This window comes from Sminthopsis crassicaudata, chromosome 2 (assembly GCF_048593235.1).
Source record: "Sminthopsis crassicaudata isolate SCR6 chromosome 2, ASM4859323v1, whole genome shotgun sequence".
Classification (NCBI taxonomy): Eukaryota; Metazoa; Chordata; class Mammalia; order Dasyuromorphia; family Dasyuridae; genus Sminthopsis; species Sminthopsis crassicaudata.
In genome coordinates, this window is record NC_133618.1 from 238,223,049 (window position 1) to 238,248,987 (window position 25,939).

Below are 25,939 nucleotides of genomic sequence, written 5' to 3' on the forward strand. Positions count from 1 at the left end.
AGGTACTGAGCCAAATGGACTAGAATATTCACAAGCATATTTTTCTTTCTCTGTGGCCATTATATTCATTACTGATTTTAAGACAGAGAGAGTCATTACTTGAGCCAGTACACAAGTAAATGATATGATGTTTCATTGTTAACTAGCAGTGCTCTTGATTCTCCTATCAATGCAGAATGCTGTAGTTCTCTTTAAGATGAAGAGATCAAAACAGTTACATGAATCCTGATAACCATCATTGGCTATCTATTGAAAATCAGCTTCTAAATAAATTACCACTCTTCTCCTAAAGCTCTGCTTGACATGTCCTACTTGTTATGTGACCTAGATAATTTCCATAAATTAACCTCCTTTACCTTCCATTTCTCTGCTACCCTGCTGTTCCCCTTCCAGAAGTGTTCCATCATTACGTAACTCACCTAGTGGATCAAGCAGACAGGGATGCCACACTAAGTTTCCACATGACACTAAGAACCCACAGAACCAGCCTAAGCGTTAATTTGCATCCTGCTCACTAAACCTGTCATAGAGATGGAGAGATAATATAGTTGGTGATGTATCCTGAATTAGCTGTCAATTTCTGTAAAGCTCATTCAAAGGTATGGAAGGAAAAAAATCCTCAGCCAAACCCTATCTTGCTCCCCTTTACTCTTTTATCATTTTCCTGGCTCCCTAACCCTATTCATTTTTAATGGTGACTCCTGTCAGCCATGACCCCTTCAGAAGACTGGAAGGCCTGAAGTCACCATATGCTCCTTCCCATAGCATGCTTGCTACTGGCTGCTCTCTCGATTGAATAGTAAGGGCCCTGTTCAAGAAAGAGTAATCATTATGTCACCTACATCACTTTACAGAAGAAATACAGGAAAATAGAAGTCACTTTGTCTTTTATGAACTCTCTGCTTTCTTTTGATATTCACCAAACCTACAGAGGGTCCAGACATTAAGGGATAAAGGCCACATTTGCAGTTCATCTTAGTGAATAATTTCTATACCTTTTTTACTTCTCAAAATTTTAATGAAATCTACCTAATAACTAGTAGTAATCACCAGGATCTCTTACTCAAATTTTGAATAATTTGATGCAAAACATTTATTGGATTAGCTGTAACTAGGATAAGGAACTTATTGTTTTTCCCCAGGATGCTGACATTTAGAGGCAAAACTTAGCTAGAATAATTGGTTACAATGGGAAGGTACTAGGTGTCCCCCTATCTTTTCCAGATGACATTTCCAAATGAGACCTATCCCTTTACCATCACTCAGGGGCTTCACTTATAAGATTCTATGTTTACGTGGGCATGCAAGACGATTTTTCTCTCTTCTCCTTCCTACCATCGAATTTGATTTAAAATTTGATTTGAGGGTAGACCTCCCAATTATGTTTTTAAATGTTAATTATGGCTCTGCCCAGTGGAGTAGATGAACTATATTAACAAGATGCAAAACTAGAATGAAAATTTTTAAATGTATTTAACTTATATTCCAGAATCTTTTTTCCTTTTTTTTCTTTCTTTTTTTTTTTTTAGCTTCTATAAAGTACTAATAAGAATTCCATTTTATTAATTCATTTAGTATTAGTTCAAGTATCTACTATGTTCAGGGTTGAGGGAAGATAGATAATTGATATACAATCCCTGCCTTTAAGAAATCGTCTCTTTTCTAAAAAAGATTTCAACATGAACTTTTGATCACACATCCTCCTTCTTGGTACCAACGCATATCTGATTTTCTTGCATAATTTACAACTTTTTTCCCACACTCTAAAATGGAGGTAATGTGTCAGAATTATCCTAGTTTCTGGATCCTACTCTGTTGTTACCTTCAGTAGCCTTTATTAATTTTTAAGATAGCCACCTCCATTTTCTAAAGGAGTTGCATAGTAATCATGGGCGAAATTTTTTGAAACTTGACTACCTGAACATTTCTCCCTTTCTTCAAATGTTCTTTAGTTTTCAATTAAAGACTAATATCTTTGTGTGTGTGTGTGTGTGTGTGTGTGTGTGTGTGTGTGTGTGTGTGTAAATCCTTCAAAGAGACTGAGGTTGTAAGGAAACAGACAAATAATATCCAAGTGTGGCTTCCCGATTGAAGGTTTTAAGTACTGTTTTTCCAAAGGAAGAAGGACCATACTGTTAAAGCAGTTTCAGCTCACTGCTGATATATTCATCACAGAATTGAAAATTCATTGGAGTTTGGAATTCAGAACAAAATTCTTATACTAGCAGCCCATGGGGAAGTAGGAACACAAAGATAAAATGAAAAAGGGGTCCAGGTAATTGGGGATTAGGAGTAGAAGTCATGCCTTCTAAAGAGTTTTGTTACTTTCTGCACTCCTAGCAAACCCAGTCAGTGGTAAACAGATGGTTTTAAAAATTTTAACACTTTGTATGCCTAGTCAAGATCAGTTACATCCAGTTTACAGAAGACATTTTATAATGAAATATTTTTTGATTTTCTTCCCAAAATGTCATTCTGTTGGAAATCTGCAGAGGGTAGAGATGTGAGTAAATGTTGGCAAATATTTATCAAAAATACTAATAGCTATCACTTCACAATTTCTAACACAATTAGTGAACTTATCAAATATATCCTCAATTTCTCTATCAAATATTCATGCATATACAAATACATGTATATACACAAGCATACATCTTTATGTATATTTCTGTATGGTGACAAAGTAACTAGTCAATTCAATCAAAAAATTGACATTAATTGAGATTGTATTGACAAAATATCCATATTTCTGACTAGATTTTTTGACTTAACCAAATTGACTAGCAGTTTTGGCAGCAGTTTCTCAGCATCCTGATTATAGATGTAAGTGTAGTTATATGTGTATGTATATTTGCATATAGCGGAGAGACAACGTGAGTGTTCTAATTCATTCCAATGTCTTTCCTAAATGGACAGGCCAAATCTTTACTGCTGTTTTGTTTTGAAATGCATGTCTAACTGTTGTCTACTTTCCTTTACAATGCTCACTGGATATTTTTTGCCATGTTTTTTCATATATAGGGCACTGTTTTCCATTAACTTGCATTGGTTCTCATGCCAATAATCTATAAATATTGAGATCAGTATTAAAGGGAAAACAATACAATAATCAAAACAAAAGCCACTTGAATATTTTGAGCAAAAAAGAGTAAATGTCAGCTCCTTTATCGTCAAGGTAACTCTAACTGATTCACTACAATTTACATAGCCCCAATGTCTATTTACATGCTTACTTACTCTGTTGTTCACTAAAGAAATGTAGTTACCTTAGCAACTGCAGTATCACATATTGTTCAGACTAACTACTCTACGTAACACCTTCCAAAAGGAGGATACAAATTTAGGTACTTGCATCTCATAGACATATGTCCTGTGTTCTATAGAATTTTTATTAAGCTCACAAAAGAACTTGGTGAGGTATAAATGACATTCTCATTTCTTCAAAACTGAATCACTGCACCGGGATACATAGATACTAATATAAAGACAGTAGGTTTTAGATAATGTTGATAAAATGTTCCTCCTTTTATCTCTGGGTAGCATATCAAGAGAAAGTGTAACAATAACAATAATAATTCATTTCTATAGAATTTCAAGATTTGAGAGGTACTTTCCTTACAATATCCCTATTTGATTATTTGTATAAGTATTATTGTCCTCTCGTTATACATATGAAAAGTAATGTGACTTGACTAAAGTCACCTAGCTAATAAGTGATGGATCCTGGATTTGAACCCAAGGTATCAAATTTTCTTTTCTTTTTTCCTCTGAGGCAATTGGAGTTAAGTGACTTGCCCAGGGTCACACAGCTGGGAAGTGTTAAGTGTCTGAGACCAGATTTGAACTCAGGTCCTCCTGACTTCAGGGCTGGTGCTCTATCTCTGTATCAACTAGCTGCTCTAGTATCAAACTTTCTACCACAATGTAGACTTTGCATTTTAGAGTCTAGCTAGCATACAGTTTTGTCTAATTTTAAATTGTGTTTTCCCAATGTGATAATGGCGTGGTGGATAATGAGAATATCATATCTAAAGTTAAGAAGAAGTGAATTCAAATCCAACTGCTAACATTACCTATATGACAATAGGCAAGTAATTTAATTTCGCTGCTGTCCAGTTTCTTCATCTATAAAATCAGGACAGGAATAGTTGTACTTAGCTACTTCACAGGCTTTTAATATATAAAAATGATGTTCCCTTAAAAAATGCTATACAAATGTCAACAATTATTGGCATTTTAGATCATAGATTCTTAAGATTAGAAGGACCTTAGAATCAACAGACTAACCCCTACTCAAAGCATGAGTGCTATCCATAAAGTTAATTCTTGTTGGTCACGCAGCCTCTGTATGAAGACCTCTAGTAGAGAAAAAAAATCATTATTCCACATAGTAAGCATGTAATAAATAATAGAAGTGTGTATATTTCTATGTATCTGTCTATCCATCCATCCATCCATCCATCTCTATTCTCCAAGACAGCCTGCTATTCTTGTATTCGACAACTTTATTTGCCTTTTATTGAGCACAAAAATTTACCTCCATATAACTTCCAACTCATTGGTCCCAGTTCCATCCTCCAGGACCAAACATAACAAGTTCATCCCCTTCCACATGACAGCTCTGCAAGTATTTGAAGATAGCTTTATACAAAACCACTCCCCCATCACAAAATATGCCCAAAGAACTAACAAAAAATTGCTGAGGCCTAATCATGTGATAAAATTCATTTTGTCACATTGATCACAAATGTCTGGGCTTCTCTTACAACTAATACTATTTCATTCTTAAAGAGACATCATGAGTATGTTAAAAAAAATATCTAGGGGCATATGGAAAAATTATCAACACAAAATCAGTCCTTTAAGAGAACCATTAATATTATTCCCTTCCCTCCCCCATATTGTCCTAAAAGCCTATTTTATTTAAAATAAGCATGTTCATTCTTGGTCAGGTGCCTGGTGTAGCACACACAGTTTTCTGTTGTCAGCAGAATCCCCAAGAGATATTGACCTACACTATGTGTGTGTATTAAAGCACTATTAAATAATTAACTCCATGAGGACAAGGACTTTATCTAAATTTTCAATTTTTTCCAATGTTTGAATGCAGTAGGGACATAATTCTCTGTTTAAAAATACAATAGGGCATTCAATGGTTTTGAAGATTAGATGAAGTTTCTGAGGTCAGTTCTGATCTTGGCTCTGCTTCTTCCTGACCATGGCCAAATCTCAGATTTCTGGACCTTAATTTATGCTTCTGTAAAATGAGGAATATGGAATAGACAATCTCTAAAATTCCTTTCAGCTCTATAGCCTACAATCATATGAATTGAATTTGTTTAAATGACATCTCAACTGGTCAATAGCTTGGAAAGAAAGATCCCAAGGATGCAATAGTTCAGGCATTGTGTAAAACAGAAAGCCTTAGTAACAGAAACAGCCAACGGGGCTACTTGTCTTTTGGGACTGACATCTGTCCTCTGAAAAATTCAATGTCATTAGTCAAAGATCTTGAAAAGAGATGATACGAAAAAAAGATCATGGAGCAAATAGATACTTCCCTTTTGCCATTGGTGACATTGGAGCACAAATGTTCCATATTCCATTGAGTAGTCTATGATTTGTTCCATTTTGAATATACACTTAGACAATGCCACAGAATGGGTTCTGGGCATAAATATCATTGACTAAGACATGAGATTTTCTTTTATCTTCCAGCTTTGTATCCTACTGGTTTGAACTTGAGAGTAATTGATCCTTCTTAGCAGTGAGGACCTCTTTCTGCCCCTCCTCCCAAAGGAGAGAGTTTTAATGTTTGCAAAATGTTTTAAGATCATCAAGTTGAGCTTTAAATGATCATTATTTGCTTGTATTTAATTAAATTACATAGTGTCTTCCTTGCTCTTTATTATTTAGCTTATATGGAACTTTAGAAAGCTCACATTCAGCACAAGGAGGCTGTTTTTCCTCTTGAATTTGGCAAGAGATATGTGGACCTGCGTTTCAAGCTTAATTTTCTATGATACCCCAGAGTACAGTGTGTGCTAGATTCCTTGCTGCTGAGAAAAGTGACCCTTGCCCAGCCTTGGCAGGATCAAGATTGGGGAAGTCCCAGTGTTCTCCACTCTCATTCACTTCCACCACTGTTGATATTATTTAAAAATAAAGTATAAGTTCAGTGAAAGCATTATCAATGTTTTACCTCAGTCTCAAGCATAATTCTCCCAGTACTTAGGATCCCCTTTGAAATAAAACTTGATTTAAAAAACAGGACTTCGGGAGTCCAGAAATTCCAGTGAATTTGCTGAGTCCTCTGCATTCTTCTGTCAAGGTGGTTCCCCACTAGTTACCATATCCAACAATTTTTAAGTCAACATTAATTTTGGCCTCTCCCCATACCCTCCTACTATATTTACATTAACCCAACCACAGCATTATTGGAAAATAAAAGATCATTTACCAGAGCAGGGCACACATAGTGATACCATAATGTTGCCAAAGAGTACACGGAGTGGCAGATGATTCCTTTGGAGGATATACAGGACCACTGGCTTTGTGTGAATAACTTTCTTTCCCTATTCCCACTCTGCAGTGCAGCCATGTACCACCATCCCACCTATATACATGTAGCTTCACATTCTGATAAAGTTTCCTTACCCTAAGAGCATATCTAAGCTAATTGAAATAGCTTCATGTGGGCAATAAACGCCCAATCCATTGTTGGCTTGGTCTCTGCAGATATTGGTTTTTCCTTGCTGTGGCTTAAGCCATATTAATATTCTTATTTCCTAGAATGGTGAAGAATGAGTTATTTTTCCTACTCAAAAAATATTTTCTTTTTAAAGCAGAGACCATGTGTATATAAGATGGGCAAGCCATTTGATAGAATCTGAGGATCTATCAGAAAGCACTAGGCTGACCTTTCTGGACTAACTGGTTCTGTTTCCCCAATTCAACTTAATGTCTTGCTGGGTAGAGAATTGTAAATAAAATCCCTTTGGAATATTTGAAAAAAACCATTTTTATTAAATATTTGAAAAAAATTTCTAAAGATCAATTATCTTAACTGAGACAGCCCCTTTTAAGATTTATTTCATAGTTATACTGCCCACCCTCCATACTAAACAACTCTGGAACTACCTACAATATAACTGAGGACAAATAAGCACACCATTACCAAACAGCAATTATTAAGGACCCAAAATTTATACTATCACCTATTCTTCCTTTCTTTTTTTTTTCTCAAAAAAGTCTATTATTTTTCTACTCCAGGTAACAAAGATCTAGCTTCCCTTTGTAAAATAAGAAATCATACATGCATGCGAGAAGAGGAGATAGATACATACAGAGATATGTAAATACATAGACAGATGAGACAGACAATTAGATAGAAAGATAGACAGAGGCAACTAGTGGCTCAATGGCTAGAGGACTGGACCATGAATCAGGAAAACATGAATTCAAATACAGTTTCAGATACTTACTATTTGTTTGACCTTGAACTAGTAATTAAACTGTTCGTTTTAATCCACTGGAGAAAGAAATGACATAGCACTCTAGTATCCTTACCAAAAAAAAACCCATGGACAATATGGTTTTACAAGGTCATGAAAAATCAGATGTGACTGAATGACTGAACAACAACAATAACAGATAAGCAGAGGCATCGATACAGACTCACATATATGTATATGCCATATACGCATACATTCATATGTATATATATGCATATACCTATGTTGCTTCTCTATGTAGCATAAGGTACTATTTATTTTAAAGTTTCTAGTGGATGGTAATTTCAGAGAGAATTCATAACATTTATCGTTTCTTTCATTTGATATTTTTAAAACAGTTTTTCATATTTGGAGTAAGAGCTGGTCCCAAATGAATGGCACAATGGCCTTTGTGGTCACAGAATTCTGGAAGCAATCCCCCTTATTCTGCAGCTGGGTCAGACCTCCCTAGGCCATTTTGATGGTTTATTTCCCTAATGCAACTATCCTACTTGCTGGAATTCCCTTCCCTGAGCTAAAGGATAATCCCTTTGACTTCTTTCTATCACCTCACCTTATTCTCTGTGGGCTTTTTCTTCCTTTCTTTTTTCCACTGCTATCACCTACAAATATAGACTAATTTAGTCAGCTCTGAGGAATATACCTGATTCCTTTTTACCCTCACCAAAGGCTCATTGATGACCTTTTATGCCATACTTCTTTTTGGGGCAGGTTGTCAAAGCATACATAACAGTATCCATCTTCACTCTAGATAGTTTCTTTTGCCAGCTCTCAGGTAATTCTTTCCCTCTCTCTAACCTTGCCTTACTGTCAACTTCCTTTGTGACCAGCTCCTTTTCTCCCTAGGGTCTTTCATAACACTCCCAAGTCATTTTCTTGCCAGGGTCCACCTAAAACAACAAGATGGAGGAGGAAGGAGGCTTCCACATTAACATTCTTCCCTCATCAATCACTTGGGGAAGGTTCACTTCTTTGCAATCTAAACAGAGAAATCTGTCCCCTCCTGTTGGGGGAGGGGGCTGTCACTAGGGTTTTTTTTTAAAAAAACATTTTGGACCAGTCTAAGAGAAGCCCCCTAGGGCAGAATGGTCCTAATTATACCCTCCCCATTTCCCACTGCACCTTGTGGTTATATGGGCTTTGCTTCTTTGTATGATGTTTAAATGATTTTTAAGCTGCAGAAGGAGCCTACCTAATCAATTTCCCTGGCCTTGTCCTCTTAGAGTCCAATAAATGATAGATACAGGGCAGTTGTGATAATGGTTTGACAATAGCAACACATCTTGGGGCTAGACTTTTCTGTGAGAAAAAAAAAAAAAAAAACGTCATCCACCAAGCGTTTGGCGCTGTCCACTCCAAACAACTATTAAAAAAAAAAAAAAAATAGCAGTTTTATAAGAATCTCTGGTCCCTTTGTCAATACTTTAAAGATGATTCTTATTTCTGAGCAGATATTGATTGGGTATAGGTTAGGGCCCTGGTTCCATTTGTCATTTCTGATATAATATCGTGTTATCGTTTAAAGCTGTAATGGGAGAGGTAGCTGAGCTTAAAGCAAACTGGTTGTCTCAAAGTTTGATAAATGGCTAGATGGTCTTTGTTTCTGCAGCAGTGAGCAGTTGGCTACGATTTGCTTTACCTTTTATCCAAGAATAACTGTGTGATGGGTTCTGGAAGCGAACAGTATCATTTTGTCAGATGTGGTTCAGAGCGAGCCGGGTGGTCTTAGCAGAACAGCTGAGGGATTTTAGCACCCGACAGGATGTTAGCAGAGGGCCTGTGTAAATCTGAAACAGCTCAGGCTCCACATGGCTGCCTTTGGTTGAAAAGTTCTCAAAGCTGTTTTTTAAGGTGAGAGGACAGGAAATGCTGAAGGGATGGGGGTGGGGTGGGGAATGTGCTTTTGATAGTAATTTTATTCAGATGGAAGGATTCTGAGAGAGAGGGAGAGACTTGAAGGGAATGGGTAGAGCTATCACGGGGAGGAGACATTAAGTTGGAAATGTATGGCTGTCATGAACATATGCATGCTGTGGAAATCTCTAATATTGCGGCTCACTTGAATATAGGTGCCCTTAAAGGGCCCACTCTTTCTACAATACAAGTTGCTTCATATCTCATTGTTGCCTTCGCGAATATGACCCAAAAATAATAAATAAATAAAAAAGAGCAGATCCTGAAGATTCTGTTCCTGTACCTGCAAGGTATTAGGATGTCGAAATGGTGGCACTTAATCTATCACCAGAGTCACTTTGTCAGGACGAATAGCAGTGGTTTGAGCCCAGAGACGCCTTCTCAAAATTCATGAAAACCAAAATGCTCACAAAATTTTAATGCAACACTGCATGGTGGCAATGAATGTCATTTCCCCCCTAGCTCTCTTCAGACATAGAGAAGGATTGGCTGGGGATCATTAGGATGGACTGAAATAAATGGCGCCACATGCTAATCCAATCACCTTAAAATATACAGCAAGAGCCTAGTCATAAAGAAATGGAAAGCCAGAGTGAGAAACAACCTGGTTGATCCTCCAATATTAGTCATTCTCATAAAGGGAAAGGAAGTGAAGCCCAGAGAAGGAATTGACACCTAGTTGGTACTAAAGTTGAAGCTCGAACCCAAGTCCACTAGATCCCTTTTCAATGATTTCCCCTCCATTATGCTACACTGCTTCCTGTTTAATAATAAGCAGCTAGAAGAGTTCTTGAAATCATGTCCAAAATGTGGATTGACTCTATGATCCAAAGAGAATGCTGTGGTCCATAGGGTATTGACGGGAACTTTTTTTTTTTTTTCCTCAGTAGTTAAAATGAATTTGTATAACCTGTCAGCACTCTTTCATAGGATGACCTTTCTTGACTTATGAAGAGAATCTTCCATGTTGTCAGCCACATTCAGGAGCATGGTCTCTGGCCATAAACCTAAGGAAAATTGACAAACATGTGGACTAACTATTACCATGCTTTAATCAGCTGACTTCATCTAGCTAGACAATATACATGCATTTATATGGGAGGGTTTATATCTACAATTAAAAAAAAAAAAAAAAAAAAAAAAAAAAAGGAGGTACAATTGTTCTTTTTTGGATCGAGATCCCTGAACTCAATCATAATGAGAAAGCTCTTAAGTTATTTCTGTACTAGCTGAAATCAGGTACTAATATTTGAGCAAGAAAATGTCAATGTTATTATCAAGGGATTCTCATAGTAAAGTGATTCAAACTTTAGGTTACTTACTTCATTGAACTTTTAACCTCTCGTGATCTGTGGATTTCTGATGAGAAATGAAAAGAGCAATGGAAAACTTGGGTTCAAGTGAAAATTCCTGGATTCTGGTCCCAGCTTTCCCACAATTGTGCAAGTCAATAAATAATAACAATAACAATAATAGAGAGGTAGATAGAGCACAGCCTTGGGATCAGGAGGACCTGAGTTCAAATGCAGCCTCAGACACTTAACACTTCCTGGCTGTCTCAACCCTAGGCAAGTTACTTAACCCCAACTGCTTCATACACAAAAATAATAACAATAATAATAGTATTATAGAGCATGTAAAAGTATTCAAAGAATTTTATAAATATTACCTTACTCAATAATCACTATAATCTTGGGAGGCTAGTACTATTATCATTCCTATTTTACAGATGTCCCTGAAGTTAAATTATTCAGAGTCACAAAGCTAGTAAATATTTAGGCAGGATTCAAACTCAATGTCAGGGCTCAAGTCTAGTACTTCCATCTATTGCTCCACCTTTTAACCTGCTGGATCTCATTTTATGAATTTCTAGCTAGGATTCACGGGTTCCTTATTTATCTTACATGAAGAGAAACAGCATGCTGAACTGGACTTGGAGCTGGGAAGAGCTGAGTTTAAATCTTGCCTTCAATACTCACTAGTTATGTGAACCTAATTATTTAAACTCTGTAAGCCTCAGTATACTCATCTTTAAAATGGAGATAATAATAATACTTATTTCACTGCATTGTTAGGATCAAATCCAATACTGTATAGAGAACACCTTACAAATTTTCATGTGATCTCTCTCTGTCTCTCTCTGTCTTTCTCTCTATCTCTGTCTCTGTTTCTCTCTGCCTCTCTGTCACTGTCTCTCTCCCTCCCTCCCTCTCTCTCTCTCTCTATCTCTGTCTCTGTCTCTGTCTCTGTTTCTCTCTGTCTCTCTGTCACTGTCTCTCTCTCTCTCTTTCTCTTTCTGTCTCTGTCTCTCACTGTCTCTTTCTGGAGCACACACACACACACACACACACACACACACATATTCACACACATACATACATAAACATATCAGCCACTATTATTCTTGGGCCAGCCAGGTAGCAGAGTAAATACAATGCCTGCTTGAAGTCAGGAAAACTTGAAATCTGATCTGATACATACTAAATGTATGATCTGGGCTAGTCACTTATTTCTGTTTGCCTCAGTTTCCCCATCTGTAAAATTAGTTGGAGAAGGCAATGGCAAATCACTCCAGCATCTTTGCCAAGAAAATCCAAATAGGATCACAAAGAATCTGGTGTGACTAAAAAGTGGCTGAACAATAATTATTATTCTTATTAACAATCGAGATTTGAGATGTCTTTTCCTAATAAGGTAAAAAAGAGGATGAAAAAGCATTGGCAGTTTTCTTCAGAAAAGACCTATTGAAAGGAAATCACAATACTGAAAAACACACAATACGTCCTGCCCTCCATGGGTGTCCCCCAGGGGTGGGGGTGGGGGTCAATGAAAACTTGAAAGAACAATTACTCTATGAGGCCCTGGGCAGAGCAGGCTTTATATTTTTCATTCACTGACAGAGAGGTAGAGGTTAGACCTCCAGGAAAGCAGGTAAAACAGCTATACATGTTTCCTGAGCCAGTTGTTTGGTTTTTTTTTTTTTTTTTTTTTTTTTTATGTGAGATGGAATTTGAATAATAATATCACTCTTGAACCAACCCAGGCCTGGATTAATGACTTACACCAACAGAGTTCAAATGTAGCGAGTGGCAGCCGACGCACAGCCATTGTAGGCTTGCTAATGAAGCAAGGTGATGTTGTCCCCTTTCCTCCTCCCTAGAATAGAAAACGGAGAAGAAAGCCAGGAATCCGTGTTCCTGGAGATGCAGCTTTCAACAAAGAAATCCTGCCATTCCAAACTGTCTAGACCTTTAAAAAATAAAAGATGTGCAGTATTTACAGCGCTATTCAGTATTCATGAGGCTTTGCAGCTTGTTGTAAGGCAAGATGAAAACAATACTCAGTAGATTTTCATAAGTGACATGTAACTGTAAGATTGATAGATGATGCAGTTTTAATGTATGTGAAGTTCAAAACCAACATAAAGGCTGTGTTGTACCCAAAGGCTGGATTCCAAACCCTCCATTTCTGCCAGTGATTTCTCCCCAGTCTTTCTGCTGCTTCTTTCCATTTGAAAAAAATAAAGGTGCCAACACCCAAGTCAGTGGAGAATTTCCACTGAACCGCCAACGACGAGTATTTAGACGCTTTGCATAGAGATTAACAAGAGGCCTGGAAATACATTTTTCTCTTAAATTAATATGATTTAGTCATGAATGGTTAAGCATCACTATTCCACTCCTACTAATAAATGCCAAGAAAATTGTTAGCCCTCCTGGTGGTTCGGAGCAAAGAAGGTTGGCTAAATTGCTGCTAGTGTTCTGATAAGTCATTTGGTATATTGTATAGTACCTCTTATTCTGTGTGCTGTGAGATTATTGTTATTATTATTATTATTATTATTATTATGCATTATCTATAGACAGTAAATAGAGATGCTCACAGGTTTTTGTGACCAGCATCAATTAAGGAGTATTTCTTTCTTTACCTGTAGGTTATGTCCAAATTATCATTAATTTAATATTACAAAAATCAGTTAACCTTTTTTTTTAACATTGTAGTATAATAATAATTGACAGTACGTATTTAAATATAGCACTTTAAGGCTTAGAAAATACATACACCATGCCATGTCAGCCCTGATAGCAACCCTGGGAGGTAGGTACTACTGGGATTATTATCTCTGTTCTATAGATGGGGAAATTGTAGCTCAGAGAGAGAGACATGTAGTTCATAAGTGGTGGAGGCAGGCTTTGAACCCAGCAAATACAGAATTCTGTCTACATTCTAGGCAGCTAGATGGTACAGTGATTGAGTGCTGAGCCTGGAGTCAGGAAGTCAAATCAGATTCAGATACTTTCTAGCCATGTGATCCTAGACAAGTCACTTAACTCTGCCTCAGTTTCTCCATCTGTAAATGGAAAGACACTCTAGTATCTTTGCCAAGGAGACCCCAGATGGGGGTTTTAGGATTCAGACATGACTGAAATGATTGAACAACAAACTCTACATGCTAAACTCATCATAACCCTGTGGATCTTCAGCTGGGGGCAGTACGCCGTAGTGCAATGAACAAACCTTGGGTTCAAAACCCCAGCTTGGCTCTTTCACAATGGGAGACAAGTTTGGGGGTTTGCAAAGTACTTAACACCTTATTTTATCCTCACAAGTAGGTACCATAGTTATCGCTATTAAGGTTTTGCAAATAAGAAAATTGAGCCTCAGTGAACTTTGTGCAAAACTACCCAGCTGGTAAATCCTCGAAGCAATTTTCAAACCCAAGCCTGTGCTGATGTCTCTTATCCTGAACCTCAGTTTCCTCATCTGTAAAATGAAGAAGTTGCTAAGGTCCCTCCCAGCTTTAAATTTCTCTGATCTTGTAAGTCAAGAGGCCTGGATTCAATTTCCAGCCCTGTCATTTAGCTGGCTATGTGGCCAAATTTCTTTGTCACTCTGAGTTTCAGATCTCTTATTTGCTTTTGTGCAAGCTATCTCCTAGGTTGCTTGTGTAGGAAGCCTTTTTTATAAATTACAAAGTACTTGAAAGTTGTGAGTTATCGCTTTATATTTGCTTTCTGCTCCTTGCTCAGAAATGCTGAATCCTCATGTTAAGCACTCTACAGAAACCCCCAACATTTCTCCCTTGCCCCAGACTTACACTATAAGGAAGCACGATGTTCAAATCATAAACTCCAGAGAACAAACATATTATGTTTGCCTGTACAACAATTTCTTTCACTCTTCAGTTTTTAGACTTTGAGTTTTCATTTTTTTTTTCTTTTTGATAGTCTGGCATACCAAAAGTATACATGATAAGAAAGGGCCTCAGATCAATGAAACTCTATTTAATCAAGTGCCCAAATAATAAATCTAACCCTCACATGGGTATATCACATTATGATTGCAAAGTAGATTTCCTCCCATGGAATTTCTCAACACTTGTGAGGAGAGAGAGTATTGCATCCATGAGCATCCCCTTGTTATGGGTAGACATGAGAGGGGTGGCTAGATAGTGCAGTGGTTAGCACACTAGCCCTGAAGTCAGAAGGACATGAAATATAGTGTGACATCATAAAGAGATGGTGTTCAAACAAGGTAAATCTGGATTCAAGTGCTGCTTCCACTCTCTTTATTATCTGGCCTGGGACAAATTACTTAGTGCCCTAAGAAACTCTCTAAGACTAGAAATTTCATAGAAGATACAGAATAACAATTGTCTTATTTCTTTGCAATAAAATCACATGTTCAGACTATATTAATATAGTCCCATTGCCCCTCTTCTTAAAAACTGGCAAGCTCTCCATGTTGCCAAGTACAGTTCAAATTCCTAATTTCCTACTTCTGGACTTTTTCTGTCTTTTCTACTATGTCCCTACACTAGTTATCCTCCTTTCCCTGCTTTTTTAGCTTCTTTTTAATCTGTTATCTTCTCCCACTGGATTCTAAACTTCTTGAGGGCAAAGCTGTCATATTTGTATCCCTTGTGTTTAATAATTACTGATTATTCACCTTGCGGGATATTTAAAGTCTTTCATAATTTATTACTACCCTAATTTACTAAACTCATTTCTCAATAGTACCCACCCTAGATCTTAACAAACTAAGCCACTTTTCTTCTCAGTCACAAAAACAATGCAAAATTCTTAAGCTTAAACTATATATCAAGCACAAATACAAAAAATAAAATAAAATAAAATAAAAAAAAACAAGATTGTCTCTGATCTCAAGAAATTTATATTATTTGTTTCATTTTGTTTTTATTTTTAATAATAGCTTTTTATTTTCAAAATACATCATAGATAGTTTTCAATATTCACCCTTGCAAAACCTTTTCTCCCTCCCTCTCCTCCCACTTCTTCCCTAGACAGCAAGTTAATTCAAAAGAAAAAATCAAGCAAACAACAAAAAAAGTGAAAATATTATGTTGGGAAAATCACACTCAGCCCCCTCAATCCTCTCTCTGGGTACAGATGGCTCTCTCCATCACGTCTATTGGAATTGACCTGAATCATTTCATTGTTGAAAAGAGCCAAATTCAAGAGAATTGGTCATTGTATAATTTTGTTGTTGCTGTGTATAATGTTCTCTTGGTTCTACTCACTTCACTTAGCATCAGTTCACATAATCTCTCCATTCTTCTCTGAAATAATCCTGCTGAATGTTTCTTATAGAACAATAATATTCCATAACATTCATATACCATAACTTATTCAGTCATTCCCCAACCAGTGGACATCTACTCAGTTTCCAATTCCTTGCCACAAAAAAAAGGGCTGCTACAAACATTTTTTGCACATGTGGGTCCCCTTCCCTTTTTTATGATTTCTTTGGGATACAAACTGCTGGGTGAAAGGGTATGCACAGTTTAATAATCCTTTGGCAGAGTTCCAAATTGCTCTCCAGAATGTTTGGATCAGTTCAAAACTACACCAACAATGTATTAATATCCCAGTTTTCCCACATCCACTCCAACATTTATCATTATCTTTTCCTGTCATTTTAGCCTATATGAGAGGTGTGTAATGGTACCTCAGAGTTGTCTTCTCTTGATTTAGAGCATTTTTTCATATGACTAGAAATGGTTTTAATTTTTTTATTTGAAAATTGTGCATATCCTTTGTCCATTTATCAGGTGGAGAGTGGTTTTTAAATAATTTATATTCTAATGGCAGAATAACACAAATCAGAGAATGATAGTTAAGGAAAAATAATTTAATTAAAAGGATGGGACAATAAAGCAGTAGACTGGCATACCCAACAGATACAGTAGCAGTTTTCTTGTCATGGATCAAGGTTTCAGAACTAGAAGAGGGTGACAGAAGTAAAGAAAAATGAGGAATGGATGTACTAGCAGCACTTAACTCATTAGGTAAAAGGAGAATATGAATGAGTTGTATAGAGAAGTAATGTGAAACATGACTGAGACTTTCCTTTAATTGTATTTCAAGAGAGATAGACACTGTCAGTTAGGTGGCACAGAGAGTAGCCTGCCAGATCTGAAATCTGGAAGACTCTTTTTTTCTGAGTTCAAATCTGGTATCAGATACTAATTGGCTGTGTGATCCTTGGCAAATCACTTAATCCTGTTTGCCTCAGTTTCCATATCTGTAAAATGAGCTGGAGAAGGAAATAATAAACCAACCCAGTATCTCTGCTGAGAAAACATGAAATGAGGTCACAAAGAGTTGAACATAATTGAAAAACCACTGAACAAGAAAAAAGGACAGCCACAGAGGGGATGGAAGGAGAGGAGTGTAAAAGGGAGGTCCCTGGTATGGATAGTAAGGTGTTTGCCAGGGAGGAGGCTATGAAGGAAAAGAAGTTCTCTTATTTCTGCCTTATCTTCTGGGTGGGGGAACAGTACTAGTGAAAGGGAGGAGAATGAAAAGAGAAGACAGAATAGATGAAGAAGTTAGAAATAACAATATGATTTCTTCTCCCTAAAAATTCATAGGATTTGCAATGGAGACAAGCCACTTCTAACTCATTTTATTTCGTTCTCTTGACTTTGGAAACTATGTCTTCCATTTGTACTTTCTCTTATGCAAGTTTATCTCCCATTTTTTTATTGGTGATCAGGAAAAGGGTTAGTGTTTTGGAAAGATTTCAAGCTTACTGTGAGTTTAATGTGTTGGGCTAGCTACAAAAACTAATGAAATCTTAAGTTTAAAAACTGAGGCATAATGTCTAAAATGAGAGAGGTCATAGTTTTGTCTTGAGGAGAGGATCACATTGTAGTTTTAAGTGTCATGTTATAGAAAGGGAAATGATAAGCTCAGGTATATCCAGTACAGGACAACAGAATATTGAGAAAACCAGAAACTTTTCATATAAGGATTGTTTGAAGGAAAATTGGGGGGAGGGGAGGAGGGGATTAGATAGAGGAAGGAAAAGATAAGGAGGAGCAGGACTATTAATTCGTAATCATTCTCGTATTATAAAATGGAACTAGTTGCCTCCTACTGAAGCTCCTCAATGGAAAGCAAGGTAACCATATATGATATAACATAGACTTAGGTACTTATTGGATAAGCTAGGGTGAGGATAAAGAGTGAAGAGTTTGGAAATACTGGGGGGGGGGGGGAAACTTTCACTCCTTTGAAATTTTGCTTTGTGCTAGCTCAGCAGATTAGGAGAAAGGATGGTTGTTTCTGCTATATTAGCCAGAGCCTTTGTACCTGCATGGCCTGTCCCCCTCTGGTGAGACGACTATGAATATTCTGAGTGAATGCCCAGGTTTTGCTGCATTGCTCAGTTTCATAATAAGACAAGAAGAGATCCATCTTGTTTATCTCGTCCAGATTTCAAGAAATGCAGCAATTAGTTTAGTGATGATCACCAAGCAAGGCAGCTGTACTAGAAATAAAACTGTTCTGTCTTCTAGTGGGTACTATCTCCTATGCAGTCATTGGATCAAAGCCTTTCCCCACAATCAATACTCATATCATTCCGGGGCATTATTAATGTGATTATCAATTTAAAATAGAAATTAAGCCATTCAGCAGAAAGCAACATATTAGAATGGAAAGAGCACTGACCATGGTGTCAGAGGACTTGGGTTTAAATCTCACTTCTGATGACCTTAGGTAAGGCACTTCATCTAATTGGAGCTCAGTTTCCTCATCTGTAAATTTATGGAGCCCATTATAACTCTAAATCAGTGATCTGAAGTCCAATGTTTACTAATTTCTTAGGATTGCTCCTTAACTGTCCCTTCTGTGGTGGTGTTTATTTTTCATGATGTTCTTTTGATGTTTGAATTCTTTAGTGTCTCTGAGTATATTTAGAATGTATACATATTTACATCATTTGAACTTTAGAATGTCTTCCATAATCATCAATTCAGTATATTTCATTTGTATTTCATTCTTTGCAAAACACTTTCATATTCATAATTATATTGTTTCACATAACAACCTTTTGTGATAGATAGCATTGATTTTATTTCCTTATCTTCCTTATGAGAAACCAAGCCCTTTTTCCAAAGTTGGTGAGTTCATGGAGACAAAGCTGAGATTAGAACTTAGGTCTTCCGAATCTCATGTCCAGTAGTCTTTCTACTGGTGGAAACACTTATGCCATGTACTGTTAAAGAAATTAGCTTTTCCCCTGGAATGGAAGAGTAGAATCAAGCACTAAAGGACATTAGAAAAAATCTACTTCAGTCTCTTACTTCAAGCATCCCCTTACTACTTAAGTACTGTTATTGAAGTAAGCATTCTTTTACTACTTAAATAATTGAGTGTTCCTTACTACTTAAATTGCCAGCAGATAGACATAGACTTGGCTTTTAAAGTTGGAAAGGATCTTAAAAGTCATCAAATCTAAGCAGCAAAGTAGTGCAATGATTAGAGCTCTAGGTCAGGCATCAGGAAAAATCACTGAGTTCAAATCTAGCTTCAGGTACTTAACTAGCAATGCAATTTGGGGTAAGTCACAACTTTTGATTGCTTCAGTTTCCTCATTAGCAAAATGAGGACAGTAGCACCCACTTCCCAGTGTGATAGTAGGGAACAAATAAGATAACATTTGTTAAGTGCTTAGTCTAGTGTTTACCGCACAGTAGGCACTTAATAAATGCTTGTTACCTTCTCTCCAATGAGGTCATTCATATTAAGTTAAAATGGGGCAAAGCTCCCTAACAGCAGAATATAACAGTGACTTGTGTATCCATAATATATTTATCTTATATACAGTCCCACAGAGTTGGACTAAATACACTAAAAAAATTGAGACCTGAATTTAAAGATAAGTTAAAATCACAGAGTGTGACTGAAAGGACGTCAGAAAACTAACTCCCATAAAGTAGGAAGAGAAAATCCTCTGCAGGTTTAAGGGGAAGAAAATGCCACTCACTGGTCTCATCAGCCAGAAGCTGTAGAAGGTCTAGTTGCTTCCTAGTTTCTAAGCAAACTGGTAATAGTAAATAGTTCTTTCTTCCATCCTTAGAAAAAGGGCGCTCACCTCTTCCTGTGTACCAGATGGAAAAAAGCAACAGTCTTGTGGGTAGAAATGTATCTCCCCTCAAATTCAGAGCCATCCATATTCATTGATAGTTTGTCTTTTTTTGGTCACATTCTATCATTTACCTTTTTCTTTTCAGTAAATTTTAATGAATTATTGGAAAAAATCAAACCAATCAGGGAACTTCCTTTGGCGGTCAGTAATTTGTATAATGACATTTCACATCAGAAAATGTGAGGGATGTATGAACAACAACTACAACAAAAGATTGCCTGGTGTTATAACACATGGAAAAACTGATTGATTGTCTGTGATCTATGGGTGTCCATGAAATATCAAGAGAATTTTAAAAGAGCTCCCAGCATGTCAAATGGATCCCATTTGGCAAATTTACGAGAGGACAGAAACTGAAGTCACACAGAATGGGCAGGCATGGAAGGATTGCGATCTGCATCATTGGAGGGAATATTCACATCTGTGAGATGACAGATCCATAAGCGTATTTTATATCCATGGAAGATTTAAGGGTTCTTGAACAAGGAGGAGTATTTCTGTCCCCAGCATTTCTTTTTTGCCTGTTGTGAATTCACATTGAAAGCCTTTTCCAATGGAAATAACATGCTCTGGAGAAGGCTCCAACCCTGATTTGTAATCTCTGTGAGCAACATCCAGAGAGGTAGGATCTCTACATCGAGGTGACTACTCCGAGTTCGCTTTTTTAATTAAGGCTCTGTATTGTAACTAGTCAATGTACATTATTGGGAGAATGAATGTCAATGCCACCGCTTTTTCTTTCTCTCCTTTATCTTTGTCAATGATTCAAAGACATGATTTATGGTTAGTCTCCGTCTTTCAGGATCATCCATCAAGCCCTGGTTTCACTACAGGGCTCGAAGTTGTAAATCATGCCGAAAGGCTGTCACTCATTCCTCTTAACCCTTTGAGCATGGATTTCAGGGTTGCTCTCCAAGAAAGAAACTTTGTTTGTAAAAATGGCATGCAAGGGCCTAGACAATTGATGGGGTTCGTCAAATCAATGGAATTAATTGCTTGGCCTAATGCGATAATTATGAAGGCCTGCAGTAAGGACTGGGCATGGCTCCACCCCACATATTCATTATTCGAAGCACTTGCTGTGTGACTTGGGAACACGGCCGCTTCATGAACCAGCTCTGTTCAGTTTTTAATGTCCATTATAGATGTGAAGTGCTGAATTTCACTTTGGAATCAATCACAGGCTAGTTCTGATTGTGACCTTGCAGAGACTAAAGAGTGAGAGTAAAAGCCCATTAGCAGCTGCTATTTTAAGCTTTGTAAATTAACAGCTTTGCAGCCCCTCCCCCCTTCTCTGTAGCACACTCTTCCCTCCCCCACCCCCTTGTCCCTTATTGGGCTGGGAGTGGAGGAGATGAGTAGAGTGGGAACCTTCCCTGGGAGCCAGGTCCCCCCATCTGGAGGTCTGTTTGCTTAAGCTCACCATTCTGACCACTTTGCTATTGGTCCATTGGGTTGTTTTGTTGTTCTGTTCCTACCAGAGGGTGCCCATGCCCAAATTAAGCCATTCATCACTTTTAAGATCACGCATATCCACACAGAGAGGAACTCATCAAGATGGGAGCTAAAGAATGGAGCTCCCTCATGGTTAAAGTTTGGAACTGGTAATGGAGGGTTATTAATGAAAAATATCTGCTTGGGGTCTATTTGTTTAGAGTCCACAGCTAGTTGATGGCAATTTTATTCCTGAATTATGTACAGCTCCGTTTTGCCGAGGCAAGCTGATGGAAACAACAAATATGCTTGAGAAAAGATATATAGGTAAATAAAGTGAAAGGTTGTAAAATATGTACGTTCATCATCCAAACCACGCTACTCTTCTTTTTAATGGGAACTCTGCCTGAGAGGGTGTTTTAGGGGCTTGGCACTTAAATGTTTCCAGGCACTGAAAGCAAATGGCATGAGCTATTCTTAGTTGAAGTTACATCTTTGGATGCAGGGTCATCAAGGTGCCTCTGGAAGCCTCTGGATAGACATGGCTGGCTCCCCCCATACCTCTTCTTTCCTCTACTCACAACATATAAAATAGTTACCCTTATTATTTTATATTTCCCAGAAGGATCGCAAGGATCTTTTCAAACTTTAAATGACCCAAGAGCTATTAATCCTCCTCAACAGCCTTTGGGAGGCAGGTAAACTGTTGCTGAACTAGTATTTCACTGAGAGGCCCTTCTTCCTCGGCCCACCCCCCTGCTCAGAAATTAGATTTATACAGTATACACAGTGTCTACCGACCTAACTACAGGTGACTTAGAAATGTAGAGCTTGCAGATTAATGCGATCATTCAGAATGATTTATTCTATTTTTTTGTGCTGAGTGCAGCTCTGATGGCCTGCTGGTAGAGCATAACAAGAAGGCAATATTTCCTCTCCTAAGTTGCAGCCTATTTTATAAAGGCCTCCTTTAGTTTGCAGGGCCTGCTGGTGGCTCCTGCTATTTGAATGTAAAGGTCGTCTGTTTATGCTCTGGGCCCAGTTTATGCCCTGTGATCCGGAGGTTTTTGGGAAGAGCTGACTATAAAGGAGAGACTTTACCTAATGGAATTAAGAGGGACTTTTAAGAGCCATTCTACCTTAACATGGGTGAGAGAAATTCTCTTTTCTAAATATTGTCTGTCCCAGGTATAATTATAAATTAGTGCTCACTTTATTCAGGCCCTGATTCCTCATCCCAAAGGGGACAGAGAAGCTGCTGCTAAAATGTCCTTTAAACAAATTACAATCTGCCACCTATTGAAGCTCTTAATTAGTGTTCTGCCTCTGATATAAAGCTAGAAGGCCTAATTATAGTAAATGTACCTCAGCCTTTTACTTGAAGTAACCCTGAATTACAAAAAAGATCAAGGCAGACCAGGCCTGGCCATGAGCACATCCCTTTGGTTAGATTATATGACCTGATGTTGGCGTGTTCAGAAGAGGGGATTGTCCATCTGGAAATAAAAATAAAAAATTTCCCCTCATCACCAAATATGTCATTTTTAAAAATATCACATTTTATTCTTTCAACAGAGAAAGTCTACATGATATAGTTCCCTTTTCAACTCCTGATATCCAAATACTTTGCAGATGGGTATTTTGTACCATATATACTTGCTAAATCAGAAACAGAAGAAAAATTTAAATAAATTGTTCTACTTCACACAGCAACAGCTCACTGGCTCAGAACCTAGAATAGATAGTATGACTTCTGATTTCCCCATGCTGTATTCCCCATGGGCCCTCTTTTCTTAGGATGAAGATTTGGAGTTATCTTCTTAATCTCAAATAGGTGTATTCTTTCCTACTTGATACCAAGTGACCATTCCTTATCCTATTATGTCCTCCCTTTTCTGACCCCCCCATTATTTTTCTATATCCTATTTTCTGTTCTGTTAAATAACACTGTGACTTTGTCTTTGACATTAAACAGTTGTATATACTTTTAGCTGCTGAGTGCTATCCACACAGTTTGTTTACTCGATCTGTATTTCCAATCAGTGCAGAAGGTTTACTAAAGCAGTTCATTACTGATTTATTTATGATGTATTTAGATAGCAAATATGGTACTGTCAGCAGTTGCTGGCTAAACAGTGTTGACAGACATTAATAACATATGGTATAGGAATGGAATTATGATCTTTAAAGATTTTTTTTAATCTCTACGTGAATTTTTAGGTTTTGTTTTGCTTAGGTAGTTGTATGTAATCGGGGAGATTTTTAAACAAGGAAAGTGTATTTTTCTTTTATTTGTAACCTTTGGGGTGTGTTGGTGGTGACATTAAAATCTTCTGCGCCTGTTTAGCTGTTCAATTTAATGGAAGACAAATCCTCCCAAAGGTTTAATTTATTCTTGCAAACTGAAATCGCTACATTTCCACCGTGGGAAATGATCTTAATTTTCCCAGCCTTCAGTATACATCAAGCATATAATTCATTTTTCCCCCCCTCAATATGTCGCTCATTAGAAAACAAAGTTTCTGATATTTAAATGTTCCATAGTTTAAGGTGAGAAACTGATTCTCTCATACCGGCAAAGTGCATTTGCAGGCATGGCTGCCCCTATCTGACAGCAACATATCTATACCACTGAAGAACAGAAAAACATTTGAATTTTTTACCTTTAATTGGCTTTTTCCCAAAACACTAGTATTTTTATACCGAGTCAAAGAGGAATGCATTTGACTGGACCTTTGGAAAGATGAAAAACTATCATGTTGAAAGTAAGAAAATTTATCCAAAAGTACCATCCAAGGTATTTAAACTCACTAAAGTTAATTATTCCCATTTATTAAACAAAAAGAGAAGGAAAGATCCTGCATTAGCAAAATTAAAAAAAAATTGGTGATACATTTTGTTTTGATGCCAGCAAAAAATTACTAACAAATACTTAAATAAATCATGCTACAAAAAGTCCATGTCCTGAAAAACAGTTAATTGATTGTTAACAAAGAAGACATGGTATCCTTTAATTTTGACCACATGGTACCAATATTGACCATTATATTTGACCAGAGTTTTGTTGCACCAAAGTTAACTTTACTAAATTATTGCAGTATTCAGAAAGCCTATTGTTCTTTTGTCTCAATATCTTCACTCAGAATCACTTATAAGTTTTTCCATGTTGATCTGAATTCTTTACATTCCTTACCATCTAATAAGAATCCATTATATTCAGTCATTCAATATTTGTATACCTTTCTTCCAACTTTTTGTTGTCACAATCTTGCATAAGGATATGATCAAGGATGCAGTGAAATAGCCAATGATATAATGGACCACCCTAGAAATTAGGATTATTATTCTTTAAGGGCCCTCTCTAATAACTGATTTAAGTCCTTTGAAGTAAAACCTAAGGGATTTATTTCATCCTGAGTTTAAAGTGAGTCTTATTGTGCAGTGAGTAGATACAGCAAACATGAATACACAAAAGTAGGAAATTATAAACTGTTTAATTTAAATAGAAATGTATCACCTTGTCTAATCTCATTTTACCAATAATTAAACAGTAAATGAGAGTTCACACAATTAGTAAGTGACTGAAGCCAACTAGAAGCCTGGATATCTGGTTTAGATTTCATCATACCCTTCACTGGACTACACATTTCCCCTGACAGTGTCCAGTTTTAAAGAAATAGATAATTGGGAAATTTTTCCTGATCACACCCACACACACACACACACACACACACACACACACACACAAGTGGAGGGGTAAACTTTCAGGTAAAAAAGTAAATATATTTATGTATTTAGAGAGACTTAGCTAAATGAACCTAATGTCAACACTCCTAATGGCGGCAGACAGTAAGGATGCTGGGAGATGAAGGGCTAAGACAGAATAGTTAATACCTTCTAAGCACATGCAGTTTGCATGTGCAATAACACTGCTGAGTTTGAGTTATATCTCTTCAATGGTAAGTAAGATTTTATTGGACTAACAGATTTGTGACTGAACCAGGGAAATGAGCTGACTGGATATTTATAATACCAGAGTACAAAGTTTCCTAGACTTGGAAAAATAAAGCAGAAGGAATGCTGTGTATTAACAAGAGGGAGAATATAGATGTTACTGAGAGAAATATCATCAATATTTTAGTTGAAAGGGTAAATACAATTTCAGTGGAAGTTTGGGTCAGCAGCTAGAATAACAAAATGAAGGGACTCTTTGATAGAAATACTTGCAAACTAAAGGCAATTGAGGTTCTCAACATTTAGTGCTTAGTTCAAACCATTACAGTAAAATAGCACTTAAAAAATAAAATAAAAAATAATAGCAGTTGTGACCTTAACAAGTTATTTGCATGTGTGGTAGGTAATAATGTCCAGAATGTTGTTCTGGGATGGCTTTACTAATATAGCTTTGAATCATTCAAAAAAAAAAAAAGTTAATTTATACTTTCTATACTTGATTTTTTTAAGGCACGGAAGTTGTTGTTAACTCGTGTCCAGCTTTTTGTGAACACATGGATTATACTCTCCAAGGGCTTTTCTTGGCAAAAATACTAGACTGATCTGTCATTTCCTTCTCCAGTAAATTAAGACAGAGTTTAAGTGACTTACCCAAGATCCCACAG

At 37.0% G+C, this 25,939-nt stretch overlaps 1 protein-coding gene across 5 annotated transcripts in view; it reads left to right on the forward strand.

Moving 5' to 3' along the window:
- The window catches only part of TSHZ2 (teashirt zinc finger homeobox 2), a 272,998-nt gene that overhangs the window by 197,827 nt on the left and 49,232 nt on the right, over positions 1-25,939 (forward strand). Inside the window, exon 1 of one of the 5 annotated variants that reach the window (XM_074288623.1) lies at positions 22,448-22,469. The exons of the other annotated variants lie outside the window; for them this stretch is intronic. Coding sequence (XP_074144724.1) covers positions 22,466-22,469 — 4 coding nt within the window. The 5' untranslated portion in view covers positions 22,448-22,465. Of the gene's footprint in view, positions 1-22,447; positions 22,470-25,939 lie in introns of those variants that run through there. 5 annotated transcript variants of the gene reach the window in all.